The sequence below is a fragment of the Sarcophilus harrisii genome, chromosome 6 (genome assembly GCF_902635505.1).
Source record: "Sarcophilus harrisii chromosome 6, mSarHar1.11, whole genome shotgun sequence".
In the NCBI taxonomy this organism is placed as follows: domain Eukaryota; kingdom Metazoa; phylum Chordata; class Mammalia; order Dasyuromorphia; family Dasyuridae; genus Sarcophilus; species Sarcophilus harrisii.
This window is the reverse complement of record NC_045431.1, coordinates 64,226,607-64,247,446: the sequence shown is the minus strand read 5'-3', so window position 1 is coordinate 64,247,446 and position 20,840 is coordinate 64,226,607. Positions and strand designations below refer to the sequence as shown.

At 37.4% G+C, this 20,840-nt stretch overlaps 2 protein-coding genes across 6 annotated transcripts in view; one reads left to right on the top strand and one right to left on the bottom strand.

Moving 5' to 3' along the window:
- Window positions 1-20,840, top strand: part of LOC100929768 (malate synthase) — a 99,709-nt gene that overhangs the window by 22,686 nt on the left and 56,183 nt on the right. For 2 of the 5 annotated variants that reach the window (XM_031942720.1, XM_031942716.1), the window contains exon 1: window positions 14,553-14,972. The exons of 1 other annotated variant lie outside the window; for it this stretch is intronic. The gene's annotated coding sequence lies outside the window, so the exon portion shown is untranslated. Of the gene's footprint in view, window positions 1-14,435; window positions 14,475-14,549; window positions 14,973-20,840 lie in introns of those variants that run through there. 2 more of the 5 variants (XM_031942719.1, XR_004230274.1) reach the window with 2 other exon arrangements.
- RAB33B (RAB33B, member RAS oncogene family) lies at window positions 186-14,353 on the bottom strand. The gene is made up of 2 exons (XM_031942723.1): window positions 13,815-14,353; window positions 186-3,600 (listed from the first exon to the last, which is right to left on the bottom strand). Exons 1-2 carry the CDS (start codon window positions 14,043-14,045, stop codon window positions 3,151-3,153), a joined length of 681 nt encoding a protein of 226 aa, XP_031798583.1. The 5' UTR covers window positions 14,046-14,353; the 3' UTR covers window positions 186-3,150.

Here is a 20,840-nt window from a genome sequence, read left to right as displayed (position 1 = left end):
TTCTCACCCATGGTTTTTCCTTTTTCTTCTTATTTTTCTATCCCAACAAGATTTATAAAGCAATGTATATTAAATAAATTTAAACTTGAGGGGAAAAATTGTCCAGACATATTAGAACACAATGGTAATAAGAAAATAGAAAGAAGCCACCTCTCACCCCAAGAGAAGAAATTAAGTCCTAAACAGATTGGCATTCATAATTTATTAAATACCACGTGAACTTCCGACTATATGCAAAACTCCAGTTCTGATGTACCATGATATTAGAATTACCCCAACAACCACATAGTAAACACAACAGAACACCCTATTTTTTTGTGGCAAAGCTTGTTTATTAAGCTTGGGGGATAGGAGTAAGGAGAGGGAATGGATATGGCAGTGATATTCTATAACAAAATTATTTGATTTTACTTTTGGTTTTTTGGGACAAAGATACACAGAATATGTTTTTGAGTAAAACATTGCTACTGACCACTTTATTAGATTCTAGATTAATATCCCATGCTGGAACTTCCCTAAATAATAACTATTTGAAAACATCTGAAATTAAAAATTGAAGATTATAGTTAAAGTAACTATAAACTGTAAATTCACAAGATGTAGAATCTGTGCTTACAAGTCTTAATATATCATAGTTAATGATTCATGAGAAGCCATTTCCCAACATTAAAAGAAATGTTTTCATATAGCTGGTGCTGGAAAGCTTTACCGCAATTCAACTGATAAGTAACATTTTTTAAATATAAAAAAAATCCATTAAAAATTTAAAAAACAGATATAAAAAAAAATTATTTTGAAATTAATATGCTGTCAAAAATAAATTCTTTAATGGAATTAAAGTATATGTGTAACTTTTTAATTCAAGAAACTAGTTAAATTACTTTTTAAACCATCAATAACAATGTTGGGAAAATGTAGAATGTCCCTAGAAAGTTTGTAAACCAATTCCTCCAATTCTTCATTGCCCCTATATTAAAAAAAAAAAAAAAAAAAAAGGCTAGAGAAAGCCAAAATACAGTTCTCTTCTTTAAAAAAAATTTACCTAAATAACTGCTTTCCCAGCATCTAATTATAAAAACAATTATAAATTTCAATTTAGGAGGAAATCATCAATCTTTAATATGATTAAGGGAAATTGATTCTTCTTCCCAAACAAGAATAGAATAAAACCAATTTATTTTCCTTTAAACCACAGTAATTTTAAATGGAATAATTTTTCCCGTCTCTATTTACAATACTTCAGTTAATAGGTTATTTCGCTTTTATAATTAAATAATGCTTATAAGATCATCAGGATAATAAATTTGTAAAAAGCCCTAAACCGGATGAATGTTTAATTTCTTTTTCATGTTTCCAGGATATAACAAAAGCACAATTTATCTATTTATTTAATTTGTTCTTGAAATTTATCAACAAGGGCGATATTACATAAAAACTATTGAACTCATGTACTCAATTAAATCCCATGGCTTAATTCCCTTTTTCATAATAGTTGTGTGTGCAAACTTAGGGAAAAGATTTGTAATACTTTGTCCTCTACTGAGAGATTCAATTTCCCCTCCTAAATGTCAATTTATTAATTAGACTGAAATACAGGTGTTATGACAGAATTTTGAAAGACAGTGTTTTTCCTTTTAAAACATTACACCTGTAGCAAAGTACTATAATATAAGTACACTTAGAATCAGAATTTGAGCTACAGGGTACACAGAACTATAGTTGAATTGGCAATTGATGACTTCATCAGTGTTCACATAGAAGCCTTCAGTTATTAAACTGGAAATTTTTGGCAGGAGATAACATTCCAAAAAGCAAACTTGAAAATCACAGTAGCTAAGGCATAGTCTCCCTGTGGTAGCTAGACTTCAGTCTAGCTTGTTCTAGCAGTTCAGATTTAGTCTTTTTTCTTCACCTGAAACATTCTACAAAAACTTTCAAGTAGATTTTCTTTTTTAAATGGTCAAATGAGAAAAGAGCCCAATTAAAAAAAACAAACAAACAAACCTGACTTTTCACAATATCTATATAAAATAATTTACCTAGGACCGAAATTAAAATAATGCTTATATTTTAAATTTTTTTGTTGATAAAATTGATCTACAATGGTTGAGGCACCAAGTGGTCAAGTAATATTGATTCATATCCTTTATGACGTCAAGTCTGGATTAGAATCCTAGGCATATTCCTCTCATTCCCATATTTTTGCTACCAAACCCTTGGCTTTATAATGTAATTTAATAATACAAATCATGGAATTACTGTAACTTAAAAATTCAAGGCATAAGGATTTAGGATAGCTGTGTGCTTCATCAAGTTGCAACCTATGTCAGTGGAAGGAGTTACCTCACTGACAAAAATCACAGATACTTGACATAATATTTAAAACAATTTTTAAAAATTCTCTAAGGTTGAAGAAACAAATGAAAATTGGGGCTTCACCCTTTTATAAGCTGAGAGAACATCACATTCAATTTATTTTCCAGTAAAAGTTACTCTAATTCCCTTAGATATTTTCATGGCATAAAACCTTTGGCTGCTAGGCAATGATCGGTTTAAAATAATTTAATTGAAGATTCTTAAAATCCCTTCATTTTCTTCTATATGAGGCATCCCTAATCTTTCTTGGTTCAGAAGGGATATTATTTTATTCCTTCTGGTTTTGCTTCTTTTCATCTCTATAATGAAAACACATTTCACAATGATTCAAATGAAAAATGAGCTCAGAGGAATTGATTAAAAATACTTGTTCAACCTTAAACTCTGCTTGAATTTCTTTTTTTCTTTCTTCTTCTCTGTGCAACCCAAGTGACAAAAACTCCATTAAGTCGTGTACAAGGGGGACAGCTTAAGTGGAAAAATAAACAGAGTGCCGGCCCTAGAATCAAAAGGACCTGAGTTCAACTCCAGCTTCAGATACTTGACATTTACTAGCTGTGTGACCCCAGGGCAAGTCACTTAATCCTGATTGCCTCCCCTTCCACATCTCCCAAAAAGTTGCATACAAGGTGCAAAGAAATGAATGAATGACTTGACTTCCATTTACAAGACAAACATTAAAGTGCTAAGATGAGCTAGTATACTTATGACTAAAACTTGGGACTTATTGTACACTTAAAAAGCATTTTTTTCAACAAGTCAAAGGATTAACTTTTAAAACATTTTTAAACAACAGGGCATTGTAGATTTTGGTTCAGACTTCAAAACAATTCCATTATCAGGTGGTTGACTAAGCATTAGAGGTTTGTGGCTCTTCAGCTTATGAGCTAAGGTCATGAATATAGCTTCCACATGGTCATTATCATTGGGATTTTTAGCAGAGGTTTCAAACAGTGGCATAGAATGTGTGTCAGCAAATTTCTGGGCCAAATCTGTAGGAACTTGAATGGCACTTCTCAAGTCACATTTATTTCCAACCAGAATCCTTGGTATATCATTAGCAAGCAAATGCTGTTTGCATTCTTCTATCCATAATGGCAGGCTGTGAAAACTAACTATATTGGTCATATCATACACAAAGACAACCGCATGTACATTCCTGTAGTAGTGCTGCACCATGCTTTTTCTGAACCGTTCTTGTCCTGCCGTGTCCCATAACTGTATCTGCAAATAAAAAGGGAAAAAAAAAATTACAACAGAATAATTTCAAGTTAAAATACTTAAGAAAACTATTTTAAGGGCAGTTAGGTGATGTAGTGGATAGAGTACCAGCTCTGAAGTCAGGAGCACCTGAGTTTAAATCTGGCCTCACTTAACACTTCCTAGCTGTGTGACCAAGCAAGTCAACCCCAATTGCCTCAGCAAAAAAAAAAAAAAATAATAATGATAATATTTTTCTGCCCTCCCACCCACAAAAAAATTGCAATTATATAGTGCTTTGTATTTTTTTCAAAGTACTTTCATACTTATTATTTCAGTATTTCAAGAAACCATGATGTCATTTGTGTGAGTGACACAGATCCAAAAAACTAAGTCTTCTTAGTAGGTGGTCTTCAGAAGTTACCATTACCTCTCAAAAGTTTACCTTTTGGGGTTTAACTTTCTGGCTATTATGTTTTACAATTACTATCATTGAATAATTTTTTATTATTATGAAAAACTCAGGCACAGCTTGATTCTAATAACAATATAATCACATAGCTGCTCTGTGGAAAGGTTTGATTATTTGTGCCTATTCACAAGTATGAGGTGAGAAAGATGTGAGCAACCATCGGGAAAATTTGATAGATTTCAAACTTAGTCAACAATATAAGGGGGGTGGGGGGGTGGGGGGGAGACTGTAACATTTAAACAAATGAGTACAATAAGAGTACAATAAAAGGGGAACAAGAGAAAGAATAAGTACTCTGAGAAAATTTGAAGGAAAAATCAAAACTGTGAGGAAGACTTTCTAGCAGACATTACATCTAACCATCTGGAGGACAGAAGGTTTAGGCTCTTTCCACTTGGTCCCAAAGGGAAGAACTAGGAACTACTACAATAGTTACATTATATAAATATTATATATTGTATATAAAAAAGAGGCAAATTAGATTATATATATTATCTACTATTCATATATTACAACCAGAGAAGATACCTTGAAAGATGTAGCAGCTATAATTCTGACAATCCCCTAATAAATAATATCAAGACACGACAAGAAATGGAAATACATGGTTAAGTGTTCAACCTGTCATGAAGGAGGATCCAAAAGAGAACCAAGTCAAAAAGAAAACCCATATATAAAATTCCCCAAATATCTCCTATTGTCAGATAAAACTGTGCTGATTACATAGAATTTCCAAACTGCAGAACTTCTTAAAGAAGTTTCACAGCTTCTCACACAGGAAAAAAATAAGCAGATGAAGAATGAGCTGGATTTTCTTTGGGAAACTATAGAAATCTTTAAATAATCCCAAGATTTCCCCCTAAAATAAAGGTTACTTTTTAAAGACTAATAATAATCTTCCAGTAATGTTAAATGAGCACGTAAACCATTTAATCCAGTTTGCCTTAGTTTTCTCATCTGAAAAACGAGCTAGAGAAGGTAATGGCAAACCACTCCAGTATCCTTGCCCAGAATGGTTGAAGCTGTGTTAAAATTTCCCAAATGTCTAGCCACTTTTCTTACTATTAAACTCTGAGTCTAATTTAATTATTATTTGCAGAGCCTATCCTATATAATGCTCAGAGCTTTAAAAAAAAAAAAAAAAAAAAAAAAAAAAAAAGGTAGAAGAAAAACTATCCACACACTGGACAAGAGACTTTTTGAAAATCCATTACATTTTTACATTTTTTCTGTAAATTTTTAGATTTAACTTTTAAGTGAATGTAAATCTCATTAAGGCAATCCTATAATGTATTAACATTTCAAGTTTTTGCACCAAAGAAATCAATGGCATTAAAATTTAAAAAGAAACAGTTAAATGGAAGAAAAAAATTATGTAGCAATCTTTTCTAATAAAGATCTGAATTCATTCAATTATATAAGAACAAGAGCCATTTCCTAAGAAATGATGGTCAAAGAATATGAAGTGATAGTTCTAAAAAATAAAGATAGAGACCAGCAACCATAAGGAAAAAATGTCATGTCACTAATCATAAGAGAAATGCACATTAAAACAAAGACGGGCAAAGATGACCAAAAAGAGGAAAACCGTTAGTTGGAATTTGAGCAACCAGGGGAGGTGTTAATTGGTCCAATCATTTTGGGAAAAAACCTGCAACCATGTACAAAAGTCACTAAATTCTACCCTTTGACCAGAAATACAAAGGCATGGATACAAAAGGAATAAGAGAGAAAAGATTTACAAACATAAATAGGCATAGTACTTTGTGTTGCATAAAAGAATTATAAACAAAGGGTACTTGTCGATTGGGAAAATAAAATAAATTATTAATAATAAATCAAATAAATTACAGCATATGTATAATTGAATAAATTACTGTAACTCAAGAGAAAATCATAAAGCAGAATTTAGAGAAGCACTTGAAGATTAATATAAAATGAGAGAAAAGAATGAGAAAAACTTATACGACTACAACATTATTTAGAATTGTGACTATGCTAAGCAGTGGGGATACAAAGAAAGGCAAAAGACAAGTATACATGAAAGAACAATGATAAATAAACAACTCACACAGAATGTGTTCCTCTGAACCCTATTTATCCTTAGCGTCCACAGATTCCTTTCTAATTAGAAAGAAGGTCTGGAAGTGGCTTTGTTATGTATTTATGATATTAAAAGCATGAAACCAGAAGAGACTAAGAATACAATGAGGGGATGAAAAAGGAAACTGGGAAAGTTATTATATATAATCAGGGTACTACAAGTAGGTATCTATACAAACAAGGACAAGAATGGGGTAGGGAGAAGCAGCTGACATTGAGCCTCATTATCTTTGGAAGTCAAAATAGGGAAGAATACACACACACACACACACACACACACACACACACACACACACACACACAGAGCTGGGTACAGAAGTACATTTCACTCAATATAAAAATAAGAGGGAAACAGGAGAAGGAGCATTAGGAAATTAGAATGAAGGGAGATTATTGGGATTTAGTCCTTAGCAAAACAATTTCTAAAGGGGTACAAAAATATTTGTAGTTATTTTTGATCTGGCAAAGAATGAAAATCTGAGGGGATACTCACAAATTAGAGAATGGCTGAACAGGTTATAATATATAAATGTGATAGAAACTACAGTGGCATGAGAAATGATAAAGGGAAAAGTTTCAGAGAAACCTGGGAGACTTAGTTGAACTGATACAGAGTGAAGTTGACTAGGATGACTTTTTTGGATTGTACCAAAAGTCTTAGTGCACAGACATAGGAGGATACTGAGACAAAATATTGTATATGCTGTTAGACATGTAGTAACTTGGAGCAGAGAGGTTTTTGTTTGGTTGTTTTTCTAAGGAGGATTCAACTTGGAGAAAGTGAGGGACTGGATGGCAGCTTTCAAGTGACTATGATGTAAAGATCAAAGGCATCAGCAAAATGTTCTTTTTTTTAAAAATTTTTAATTATCACCAAGGTCTTTCCCAGCTGTAAATCATAGATACATTTAGATCCACAGATCTAAATCTGTGCCCTCCATTTGTAAAATGAAAGTGGCAAATGAACAAAAATATTTATAATAACTTTTTGTGGTGGCAAAGAATTGGAAACTAAAGGGGCATCCATCAAATGATGTTAAACAAGTTATAGTATATGAATGGGATAGAATACCATTATGCTATAAGAAATTATGAATAGGATGGTTTCAGAGAAACCTGGAGTTTCTTAAATCCATGTAGAGTGAAGTAAGCAGAATTAGGGGACTCAATTTATATAATTACAAATATTGTAAAGATGAATAAGCAGGCAACTTGATGGTGTGGTGAACAGAGCACTGTGCTTGGGATTCAAATCCAGGTACAAATATTTACCAATTGTGTAACCTTGGGCAAATCACTTAACCTGTTTGCCTCAACTATAAAATGGGTATAATAATAACGCCTATCTCCTAGGGATAAAAATCCATAAAAATAAAATGAGATTATAGTTATAAAGTGCTAAGCATACAGTAGGTGCCACATAAATGCTACTTTAAAAATTATTAAACAACTTTAAGGAATCAGGAACTCTGGTCAATACAATGACCAATCACAACTCTAGATGCATGGAGACCCACTTTCGGACAGAATGAAACTTATTTGTTTATTTACACAAGACTGTACAAGAAGTTTGTTGTTCTGGCTCTCTGTGAAGGCAAGTAGAAAGGTAGCAAGAAGAAAGAAGACATATGTTCATGAAAACAAAGTTTAAAAAAGAGAGTTGAGTAGATGGACTACACCAGGGTTTCTTAATCTTTTCTATTCCAGACTACCTTTAAGTAGTCTGGTAAAGCCTATAGACCCATTCTCAGAATGTTTTAAAATGATGATTAAAAAGGAAACCCACTGTAATGAAATAGTTATCAAAATATTTTTAAAAGATATAAAACCAAACACTGTAGGTTAAGAACCTCTGAACTAAAGGATCTCTAATGATTCTCCCAGCTTACTAAATTCTATAATCTTATTTTTAGGTCAACTGAACAAACTAAGAAAAAGGCAAAGCTATGATGTTTGGATTACATGCAGGAAAAACCATAGAACTGGCCAGCTAAGATTCCTTCTTCCCACTTTCCCAACAAAAGTTGCTAATAAATACATTTTCTGGAAATCAAACGACTCTTGGGACCAATCCAGAATATTACAATACCCCAATGTGATTCTGAAACAAATCTCTCATAAGTTCTCACCCCAATCCAATCATAAATCAACACTGTCCAACACTGCCCAACAGTCTTTTGAGATAAATTACAATTGCGACCTGAATCAAAATGGCTAATATGACACTTAGAGAAGGAATAACTTTGCATCCTTCTGAAGTTTTACTCTGTTTCTCTCACTTATATTCCTGCCGGGAGAATGAGTTCTGTAAGTCTTATCAAGATTAAGTTTGGAGGGATTCAGCACCAGATGTTAGCTAACATAATCTGACAGTATATGTAAAGTATTTCATCTCAAATAGTCTATTTCCAATCTGCTTGGGGGAGATGGGAGGGTGCAGAGTGGGGAAAGTGTTTTGTCATCTATACTTAGGTATTTTCATTTTTATCCCATTAATTTTGAGTTTGCCTTTCTTTTAGTGATCTTTTCATTCACATTCTGTACATTACTGGCTTAGCTCAGCCTAACTCATTCAGTCTCGTATAAAATCTTCCCATGCTTCTCTAATTTCTCCATATTTAACATACTTTAATATTTAATGATATCCCATTATGTTCTCACACTAGATTTCAGAACCAATCCCACCCAGTATATACTTACTTTGTTTTCTAGTTCTCTACTACTACAAAGAGTGCTACAATGAAGATTTTTCTCTGTCAAAACAATATATAAAGACCTCTTATTACAAGTTATTAATTTGTATTTGAGAAGTATAGAGCCACATCCAATGAAATCATAGAAAAAAAATTTTTTTAAGAAATGCAAAACAATTTCAATTCCATATAGGAACAGAAGAATAAAAAAATTGCTCAACAAACTTTCTTTGACCTATATAAAACAAAATCTCTCTAGATCAGGTTGCACAAAGAGCAAAGGTTATTGCTATTCTAAAATATCAGATGTATCCAAAATAAATAATATTTGACAGTTAAGTATATAATATTTTATAATCCCTTTGCTCTGTACATGCTTGGAATCTCCTTCACTTTACAATGAAAGGTAAGGTGCAGATCTCAATTATGGTTCCACATTTTTTCATAATTAAAATCTTTCCTCCAAAAAAAAATAACTAAAATCTTTCTTACTTTTGTTGTAGAAATGAGGTTTTAGATTTTGGTTAGTTATGTTTCCAGGCAAGGTTTGTAAATGCCTAGCTAACAATGTATTTTAAGTATTCTGTAACCTAATCACCATTTATAGTACTGTTTCTCTTGGGAAATGTATTTAGCATTCCAGCTTGGACTTGAAGGAACAGGGGGGTAACAGCAAGTAGTATATGGAGAATCAGCTACAAAGCCATGAAGGTTCAGTCCCCACCTCAGTCATATATGCTGGCTATGTGACTTAACCTCAAGATGCACTAGGTAACTCTAAGTCTTTAAGTTGTAGACAAAGTTCTGAATTGCATCTGTAGAAGGTAATTTCCTCATTTGGGAGTTCAATGAACACAGAACCAGTCCTTGTCCTTCTTCCAATCTGTAGAAATATACATATCACTAGGACCCAATTCTAATCCAAACTGTGACATCTGTGGCAGCTTCGGAGGCATGTGATAGAAACCTTAGCAGGGTACAGGTTCTTCCTGCTGGTGATGAACAGGGTATTAAGTATAAGGCAAAGAAGAAGATGGTAGGAGGAGTAGAGTGACTAGCAACATATTTAAAATGGTATTTCGTTCTTTCCATTCTCCTTCCTCCCAAATCCCTCTTAACCTTGAGTCCAGAGACAACCCTCTCTACCATACCCATCATCCTCCATCGATAAACTTGGATGGGAAAAAAGTTATGCAATTTGGTTTCCTTTGTAATATGCGTGTGTAACTGGTTTCCTTTAGAATTTTAGTTCTTTTGCTTCCTTCATTTAAAAGCATTCTTCTCAAGGGATACAAAGGTTTTAGACTGTCAAAGAGGTCCACAGTCCACAAAACGGATTAATCCCTGTCCTAATGTCATCTAGAGCCTCCAGAAAGGCTTGGCCCCTACTTCTCTTTCTACTGTGACCAGTTACTAATTTTGACTACTTTCAACCATTCATCATTATCTCTGTTACATCTCTGCGGAAGAGAAGAAACCCAGAATTATCCCTACCCTCCTGTCTCTGATATAAACAGTCTTGATTAAAAAAAAAAAAAAAAAAAATTGTATATCCCTTCACACTATTAATAACACTTGGGCAACAAACTGAAGAAAAACACAAAATAAGGAGAAAATTATTTATTCACTAAAATATAGACTAACTAGGCCCTGACCTTTTATTCTTCAAGTTTCAATTTTGTTTCTCTTTCTCCCTCTGCATAGCTAGATTTTTTTCTTCAGTTGGAATCCTCAAATGGGATCGAGACAGTAAAAACATTTACATGGAGGGTATACTTAGGACTGTCAATGAAAAAAAAAAAAAAAAATCAGAGGCATCTTCATTCAAAAAATTATTTAATTAAATTAAATTTCCCAAAACAGATTCTAACCTTCTCCAAATGTTACATGTATATAAAGTTTGAGGGATTATTAATAAACACAAAACTTTTGTTCTAAAGAATGATGCAAAAACTGATTCTTAAAAACTTCTGATCAAATATATGAATTTTGCCTCTACATAAATACTTACTCAGAGAAAGAAAATTTAACAGGCTTTATTCAGTTTAATTTTTGAGTGGAATACTAATTCCTGAATTAGCATTAACTCTGAATTGTCCTTTCATAGGGCTCAAAAGAACGTTAGTCAAACTCAGCACAAACTCAGATTTCAAATCCAGAAATTACAGATCCAGGTTACTGATCTAGAAGGGAGCTCTTCACTAAAATCAGAGATAGTGGCAAACTGATAATCTAATTACTTTTGAATTTACAATAACTTTGCTGTTTGTTTTCTATCAGTGTCTTGTCTCCCCAACTAGACTGCATTTCTACTTCTTTGAACATCCCCAGTCTTGCACAAAATAGGTTCTCAGTAGGGACTTACCAATGGCTTTTAAGATAGCCCTGCTAACAATAAGCCATTTTCTAAAAGAGGCTTACTGAAAATGGCAGTTTTCCAAATTACAAATATAAGAATATTGAATGTATTGTTTCTCTCCTTCATCAAAGGTGCTTTTAAGAAGAGTGCACCAGATACATTTGGAAATGAATATAATATAAATGAAATCCCCTAGAGAGAACAAAATAAAACTGGTTGGTTGACTTGTATTGCACTCATTAAGTTACACAATATTGCATTTCCATGAATATCGTAGCTCCTGTAGTGCTTGCAATTATTTCATTCGTATCTGACAGTATATATCTATATCAAAAGCATTACCACCCAACATTCATAAATGCTGTTAAAAAGTGGTCACTGCTTCCCTTTCTACTATGATCAGCTGTTTATTCTGACTAATTTCAACCATTTGCATCTCTATTATACCATTGAAGAAGAGGAAGAACACAGATTTAGCCTCTATCTTCCATAAAGAAAAAGGGTGTAATATTCATACAAGGTTTTATATAAGAAATAGGCTTTGAAAGTCTTAGAGCTATTAATGTGAGCTATTTTTTAATTGTTTTTTTTCCTCCTTTTATAACTTTCCCTATTGTACCTAGATAGTGTTGTAGAGATCCAAAGAATGAAAAAGCATTTTTTTTAGTGCTTACTCTATGCAAAACACATATTTAAAAAGGTATTAACTGACTGATTATTCCAAGTCTGAGGATAGGCAGAGAAGAAATATCCCATTAACTCCTCCTCCTCACATGTCCTCAGTTGACACTGACGGTGTTTTATCATGGCCCTCAGCAAACACTCTAGAAATGTCTTATTCTATACATATAAAGCTCTGTCTCATGCCCAGCATCTGATACTTCCACGGTATAGCAGAAAGCACTCTGGTTCTGTATTCACATCCAACCTCTGCATTTTATGATACCTTCTGTGAGTGGGCAATGCAATTTCATAGGTAATAATAGAGTAGGGACAATTCCCTTTTCCAGTGCAGACACTACTTGCATTTTATAGATTTAAAAGAGTTGATAGAAATGGTACCATGAGGTAAACTTCCCCCAAGGGATCAAAGTTAAAGAAAGAGAGAGCCAAGACCTGAATCAAGGTCTTAACTCATCTCCATCCATCCATCCATATGCCTCAGTAATTAGTAATGACTGTTGGGATCTTAGCCAGTCACTTCTGGGATTCAAGTTACCATATCTATAAAATTAGGGAGCTGCACTATTAACAAACCTCTAAGTAAGGTCCCTAAGTACATCTCTGCTGCAAACTTAACAGGGCACTTCATTTCTCTAAGCTTCAGTTTCCCAATCTGTTCAATTAAGGGGTACACTATTAACCTCTGTAAGACCTTAGGTTAGGAACACCTGCTGTGATGTTAGGTCATTTCATTTCTCTGGGCCTCAGTTCTCCATCTATCCAATTAGAGGGTACACTGCTGACTGCCCCTCTAAGATCTCTTATTAACACCTTCTATGAATTTGGTCACTTTATTTCTCTGAGCCATAGTTCTCCAATTTATCCAATTAGGAGATACACTATTAACTAAGATTCCTTAGTAACATCTGCTGTGATGTTAGCGGGTCATTTTTCTTTAGGCCTCAGTTCCCCACCTGTCCAATGGGGGATGCCCTACTGACTGCCCCTCTGAGATCACTTAGCAACACCGCCTGGAATATCAGGATCACTTTTCTCTGGGCCTCAGTTTCCCAATCTGTTCCATCAGGGGTTTACTACTGACTGCCCCTCTGAGATCCCTTAGCAACACCTCCTGGAATATCAGGATCACTTTTCTCTGGGCCTCAGTTTCCCAATCTGTTCCATCAGGGGTTTACTACTGACTGTCCCTCTGAGATCCCTTAGCAACACCGCCTGGAATATCAGGATCACTTTTCTCTGGGCCTCAGTTTCCCAATCTGTTCCATCAGGGGTTTACTACTGACTGCCCCTCTGAGATCCCTTAGCAACACCGCCTGGAATATCAGGATCACTTTTCTCTGGGCCTCAGTTTCCCAATCTGTTCCATTAGGGGTTTACTTCTGACTGCCCCTCTGAGATCCCTTAGCAACACCGCCTGGAATACCAGGATCATTTTTCTGGGCCTCTGTTGTCCAGCGTGCCCAATTAGGGGACGCACTGTTAACTGCTCCCGTTCAGATCCCTTGGTGACACCACCACTGTGACATTAGGTCACTTCATTTCTCCGGGCCTCAGTTCCCCGATTTATCCAATCAGGGGATGCACTATTAACTGCTCCCGTTACCTTGGTAACGTCTGCTGGGAGGTCCCTATTCTGTGGGCCCGAGTTTTCCGATCTGTATAATTAGCAGGGACACTGCTGCCTACTGAGGTCCCTTAGCACTACTATCTGCTGTGATGTAAGCGCATCGCTTTTCTCCAGGCCTCGGTTCCCCGATCTGGTCTCTGCCAGCTCTGCCTCCTCTAGCGGAGCATCCCTGGCTGCTTCTCGGTAAATCGGGGACGACCGTCGCCCCCCCCCCCCACACGTCCATCGGGGGTCGGCACCCTCAGCAACCTCGGCGGCGGCGGCGGCGGCGTTGGCGGGCGCGGCCCCCGGAGGGCTCACCTTGATGCGCTCGCCGTCGATTTCCACGGCACGCTCGCGGAAGTCCACGCCGATGGTGGCCTCGGTACGGTCGGGGAAGCGGCCGGCGCAGAAGCGGTACGTCAGGCACGTCTTGCCCACGTTGGAATCGCCGATCACGATGATCTTGAAGATGCGGGAGCGGGCCGGAGGCAGCCCCGCGCCCCCGCCGCTGGCCGTGAAGCTCGCCTCCAGCGACGACTCCAGCTCCATCGCGGACTGGACCGGACGGCGGCCCGATTGCGCAACGTCCCCTCCCAACCGCGGCCGCCGTTCGGGGGCGCGCACGCGCCGCTAGCGCTCGCCTCTCCCGGGCCTCCGACGCGGGCCGGGCGCAGCTGCCCCCTCGCGGCGCCGCCGCCGCCGCCGCATCCGCCGCGGCCCGAGAGTCTCGCGCCCGCGCGCCCCTTCCACCCCAGGAAAGTTTCTAACGCGGGGAGGCTGAGCTCCCGGACTACTTCGGCCACAAGCGGCGGCAACAGCTGAGAGAGCCGTCAGCTGTCTGACGTTCCCGCCCCTGCCGAGAAGGTGCAGACGCATGGGGGGCGGGGCGGGGCCGCGCACGGCGGGATCTCGCGAGAACATCTCCGAAGCCTGCTCGGCTCCGTGGCACGGAGCGAGGCGCGAGCCCGGCAGCGGAAGGTAAGGCGTGCGTCCCCTGCGTCGGAGAGAGACGCCGTGGCGCGGCTGCTGGGGAACCAGAGAAGGCGCTTCCGGTCGTAGTGAAGGGGCGGGGACCCGGAGAGCCGTGGGTGTGGGACGCCTCGGGGCCTGGGACGCCTCGGGGTCTGGAGAATTGGGCGGGCGGGGGAGGTGCGGCTGATTCTCTCTGGAGTGCCCCCCTCCCCCCGCGTCTTCCCGGTTGTCTAGGGGATGGAGGGAATTAGATCGAGGCGCTCGCGGACGTCTAACACTCCGCAGCCTCATCCCCGCTACGAGGGGCGGCGGAGCCCCGGCAGGCGGGGCTGTCTTGGGCCTAGGCTCTCCTCCGTTAGGCCCCTTTATGTTCAACTTGAATTCTCTCTCTTCCCCTGTCCTTTAAGAAAGCTTGAAAAGCCAAACACGTAACAAGTGTGTTTATAAAAGGAAGTCCCGCCCTAGGGGGAAAAGGTGCCTCCGAGTCCGTCACCTCTGTCGGAGGTAGGTAGCATGTTTGGTCCCGAGTCTTCTGCCGTTGTGTCTGGTCACTTGTTCAGCCGAGCCCCCAAGTCTTTCAGAGCTGTTCGTCTTTCCGATATTACTGACACTGTATAAATTGTTCCGCTGGTGCTGCTGCTCGCTTCGCTCTGCATCAGTTCTTACACCTTTCCTCCGAAACCATCTCCTTCGTTAATTCTTAACATCCCATTCAGACTTGACATAGCTCCATCAACAATGCATTATTAATGTACCTGTTTTCCCTATTTTCCATCTTCTTGCACCTTACTTTCTCCTCTCCGACTGGGACTCTGGTTTCCTTAGTTGTTCTTTGCACATTCCATTTCCCCAGTCTGGACATTTTTATTATTTGTTCTTAAAGACTTGAATATTCTCTCTCATTTCCACCGCCTGGTTTCCTTTAAGTTGTAACTAAAATTCTGTCTTCTAAAAGAAACGTTTCCTCACTCCCTAACCACTTGATGCTATTTCTTTCTCTCTATGATTATCTGCAATGAGTCTTGTACATAGCATTTTTATACACAATCTTTTATTTTTTTAAATTTTATTTCTTTTTGAAATACACATTGCTTTATGAATTATGTTGGGAGAGAAAAATCAAAACAAAAAGGAAAAAACACGGGAGAAAAAAAAAGAAGTGGAGAAAAATCAAAACAAAAATGAAAAACCACGGGAGGAAAAAAAAAGAAGTGGAGAAAAATCAAAACAAAAATGAAAAACCACGGGAGGAAAAAAAAAGAAGTGGAGAAAAATCAAAATAAAAGAGAAAAACCACGGGGAAAAAAAAAGAAGTTAAGGTAGCATGTGTACACAATCTTTTCAAATTGTCTCCCCCATTAGAGTGAATCCCATGACAGCAAAGACTTTTCTAACCTTTGTTTGGATCTCTAGCTTTGTTGTTGTTGTCCCTCCGTCTCTAAGAGGACCAGGACATCAGGAAAGTGATGCCTTGACATGCACGTGAATTGTATTTATGTGAGGGAAGTCTGTGCAAGGTTGCCTGCCTCACTTTCCTCTCCAGAGGCATCTGGGTCCAGTGCATATGAAAAATTTTTAACAGATTCTAGGAAGGAAAGAAAAACTACATTTTTGTTCAATTCTATTTGTCCCTAATCAGTTTACTGCCCAACTTTCCCCAATGATAGTTCCAGATTTTCTTGTACCCTCAAATCTCCCATTGGGCCCCTTCTTTTCATCATCTCATTGAGGACTTGGTCTCATAATTCATTGAAAAAAATTAGTACGGGGCAGCTAGATGGCGCAGTGGATAGAGTACCAGCCCTGGAGTCAGGAGGACCTGAGTTCAAATGTGATCTCAGACACTTTGACACTCCCTAGCTGTGTGATCCTGGGCAAGTCACTTAACCCTAATTGCCTCAGGGGGAAAAAAAGCAAAAAGATTAAAAAAAAAAAAAAAAGAAAGAAAGAAAGAAAAAAATGAGCACCATTCACCAAAAGCTTCCCCTGTGGATCCCTGTGCGCCCATCTCATATTATGTAAACAAATTTCTTCCCCAGTATTCACTCCAGGTCTCATTATGAGGTGGCTCTTTTGTCAAAGCTAAACTCTCTCCATGTACCCCTTGATGCCATATCTCAGTATTTCTTCCAGCAGATTGCTCCCACATTTATCCCCATTCTCCAATCTTCAAATCTTTCCCTGCCTAATACCTCCATCTCTTCTGCTTTAACACACATTCATCTCTCTCCCATTCTTAGAAAATCCTTGCTAAAAACTTTATTGTACACTGGCTATCATCGTATATATCTCCTATCTATGTCAACTCCTGGAGAAAGCTATTTACACTAGATATTTTCACTTCATTTGTCTCACACTCCTATGAACCTTTTGCAATCTGGCTTCTGACCCTATCCAACTGAAATAGCCCTCTCCAAAATTACCAATAATTTCTTCATTTTCAATTCTAATGGTCTCTTTTCAGCCCTTCTTGATCTCTCTACAGCCTTTGATACTGTTGATCATCTTGATATTTTTTCCTCTCAGGGTTTAATGACATTATTCTGTCTGCATTATTTTATGTGCTCCTCATTCTTCTTTGCTGGTTCTTCATCCATGTTTCCTTCTAACTGTGGATGTTCCCCAAGTCAGTGTATTATTTGGGTTTTTTCCCCTACTCTCTACTATCTGTCTTGGTAATCTTATCAAGGTGTACAGTTTTCATATCTATGTAGATGATCCCAAAAGCCATATATCAAACTCTTGTCTTGTTTCTGGACTCTAGTCTAAAATTATCGAGTATTTTAAACTGGATATCTAGTAGACATCTCAGATTTAACATATTCAAAATGGAATTCATCTTTTCTCTAAAATCTTCTCATTTATACTTCCCTCATATTGTTGAGGATACTACTGTCTTCCTGTCATGAAATGTACAACTGTGGTATCATACTTGAGTCCTCATTCTTATTCTACATAACCACTATGTTATGTCTGCCAAATCCTGTTTCTACTTTCTCAATATTTTTTGTATTAATCCCCTTTTCTTACAGCTATTAACCTAGTTCAGACCTTCATCACTTCTCTAGACTGTTACAATAATCTTCAAACTGGTCTCCTTGCCTCAAGTCTCTATCCAGTCCCATTCACTGGCCATTCAACTGCCAAGGTAGTTTTTCTCAAGTGTAGGTCTGACAATATCATCTCCCCTTTGTCCCTCCTCGCCGAACTCCAGTGGATAACATGTCCTTAGTATCAAATATGAACTCCTCTATTTGACCATTAAAGCATCTCATAACATTGCCCTTTTCCACCTTTCCAGTCTTCTTGAACTTTACTTCCTTCCATGCACTTGTACTGGCTTTGATCATGACACTCCACTTCCTATCTCTATGCCTTCAACCACTTCTTCCTATATTTGAAATGCTCTCTCCCCAAACCCCAAATCTCATCTCTGCTTCTTATTTTCTCTGCCTTCCTTTAAGACTCAGCTTCAATTCTATCTTTTCAGTACCTTTCCTTGTACCTAGCAGCTATATCTTTTCATGTCAGGTTATCTTCCGTCTATTTTAATCAATCCTTTGTATCTTATACATAACTACTTATTACATGCAGTCTCCCCTATTAGAGTGTAAACTTTGTGAGGTCAGGGATTTTTGCTTTTCTTTGTATCCCTAGCACTTAGGACAGCACTTGTCTTATTTTAGGTACCTAATAAATGTTCATTGACAGCAAGACAAATTGAGAGAAAAGAAAATGGTGAACAGTAAGCAAGTAATCCACAAGAGGAATTATATGATTGAAGAAGAGAAGATGACAAAATTTATTTTGTTCCTATACTATCTGATGCAGTGTACTTAAAATCTAATTACAAATGGGACAACTCTCCACACCCCCTTTTACAAAATTTTTGGAATCCCTAAAGATGTTAAATTTTATGGTTTCTGTTAGAAGTCGGATAATATAAGCCCTGAAGATATAAAAAAAGGCTAGATGATCAGTTCTCGGGTATGTGTGGAGGAGATTGTTATAGAAGTACAAGTTGGAATTGAGGGCCCTGAGGTCCCTTCCAACTATTAAGAATTCATGATTCAAGTATGGCAAATTAAAGTTACTAATTAGTCCATTGGATGGAAAAAAAAAAAAGTTTATGTCAATCTTGTTATTCAGTCTCCTGTATTTCCCTTACTCAAGGGAGATATTATCAATATTATCTTTATTTTATGATTAAGGAGATAGATTCTATTGAACAGTGGATAGCCAAGAGGTATATTGATAATAAGGTTAAATAACTTTCCCAGAATTATAAAGGTACTAATGGAACTAACTGCTTTCCAGCATATCTAAAATACAAAAATGGAGAGGGTCCAAAGGAAATAAGATAATATCACTGAAACAATGACTCTCTGAGAGTATTACAGTAACACTCACTGTAGCAGTTACAATTGTTTTTTGGAAAATATCTTTGATATTCTAGTTAGACCAATAAAGTTCCGTTCATTTAAACCTAAGAACTTGGCAAAAGACAGTAATCAGTACTTATACTCCACCCAAACAAATTACTTCTGACTCTATCATTCATTCAACTGAAATAGCTTTCTCCAAATTAATTTAATTTCCAATTCTCATGTATCTTCTTTACTTTTATGCATATCATTCTGCAGCATTTGATATCGTTCATCACTTTTTCCTGCTAAATATTCTCTCTTTTCTGGGCTCTTTTTCTTCCCACTCTGACTATGTTTTAGTTTCCTCATCTTGATCTTTATTCATATATGCTATGAGTAGTTCAAAGGCCCTTTTCTAAGCCTATATATGTATAATACACACACAAACACACTTTTTTGTATGCTACCTCATCTCACATGGTGATGATTTCTTTAGCTCTTACGGTGCTTGGTTGTTCTGATTTAGACTGACTTAATGTTTTGGGTTTGGAATTCAGCAGGAATAATTCACTGATTTAGCTTATGTGTTGGTAGTGTTGATCTCCCTTTCTAATGAAGAAGTTCTTGATTCCTTATACTCAGACCACTAGGAAGCCTTATTTCCCTGGACCAATTAAGCCCCAAGGATGGTATCAGTAATTTTGATGAAAAAACTAGCTTAGCCTATGAGAGGTAGCACCTTGGGAAATATTGCTCTTGCCACATATTGGTTCAGTTATAAAATTGCTATGCTGACATTTCCCATATATAAGTAATATATCCCATTTCATGTTGTAAAAATGTTTATTGGGCATTTCAAACCCTGTGCTCCATCCAAAACAATTCATTTTTCTCCCAAAACTCACTCCTCTTCCAAAATTCTTTATTACTATTGAGGGCACAGCAATAATCTAGTCATGCAGATTCACAATCTCATTGTCAATCTCAACTCTTCATTTATTGCATTTATCTTGATAGCCACGTTTCTCATCTCTCTCGACTATATCTTTCATGTAAATATTCTTCTCTAAACATGGTGCTATTGTACAAGGTTAGACCCACTTTTCACCTGGACTGTGATAATAGCCTTTTGATTGATCTCCTTGCTCTAAGGCATCCTCCACACAGTATAGAATGATTTCCTGAATCATAGATTCAATCATATCACCTCTGTACTCAGTAAATTTCAGTGTAGGATCAGCTGTGGCCTTCTGTTTATATTTGTTTGATGTTAAAGCTCTTTAATCTGGCCCTGCCTACCTTATTTTTATAGTCTTCTTAGACATTACTCCCATCCATACTTTCTATATTCCATTCATAGCTGAATCTACTTGCTGTTCCATACACATGGTGCTTCAACTCCTAGTTTCATGTTTTTTGTATTGATTGAGTATGGAACTCTCTTCCTACTGTCTCTTAAAATTCCTGATGTCCTTAAAGGCTCAGCCCAAACATCACTTTGTATAAGGGACCTTTCCTAGTGCTTTCAGCCCCTAGTGTTATTTCCCTCTAAACCTTTTACTCTGTTTATATTTCGTGTGTGTGTGTGTATGTGCATGTATATGTATGTAATGTTCCTGTTGGGTTTTCTGGAGGTCTCTGGGACAGCCTTCTTTTCAGTAATCACCACGAGAATAGCCAGGTAAAGTCCAAATCCCTTATTATCTCCTTCACAATCTAGTTTCCTTGCCTGGGGCCCAGGCCAGCTTTCTAGAGAGCCTTTCAGACTGGCCTTGGTCTCTAGGGGAAGTGCAGGAGACCAGCCACCAGATATTGTGAGATGAAGTGAATGAATATGGCTCTGAGTCTAAGTCCCAGTTTATATGCTCAATACTGAATATAAACCAATCATTATATCACTAGGAAGCTATTTGTTGTAAGATTAAATCAGTCATACTGAACTTAGAGAACTATTAAGCACCATGAGAAACTAGATAACCATTGTCTTTATCAATTCCACTGACTT

Excerpts from the sequence above, each read along its gene's own strand:
- RAB33B (XM_031942723.1), bottom strand. The coding sequence starts at position 14,045 with ATGGAGCTGGAGTCGTCGCTGGAGGCGAGCTTCACGGCCAGCGGCGGG. Across the intron at positions 3,601-13,814 it reads TCGACGGCGAGCGCATCAAG|ATACAGTTATGGGACACGGC; the intron begins GTGAGCCCTCCG and ends TTTTATTTGCAG.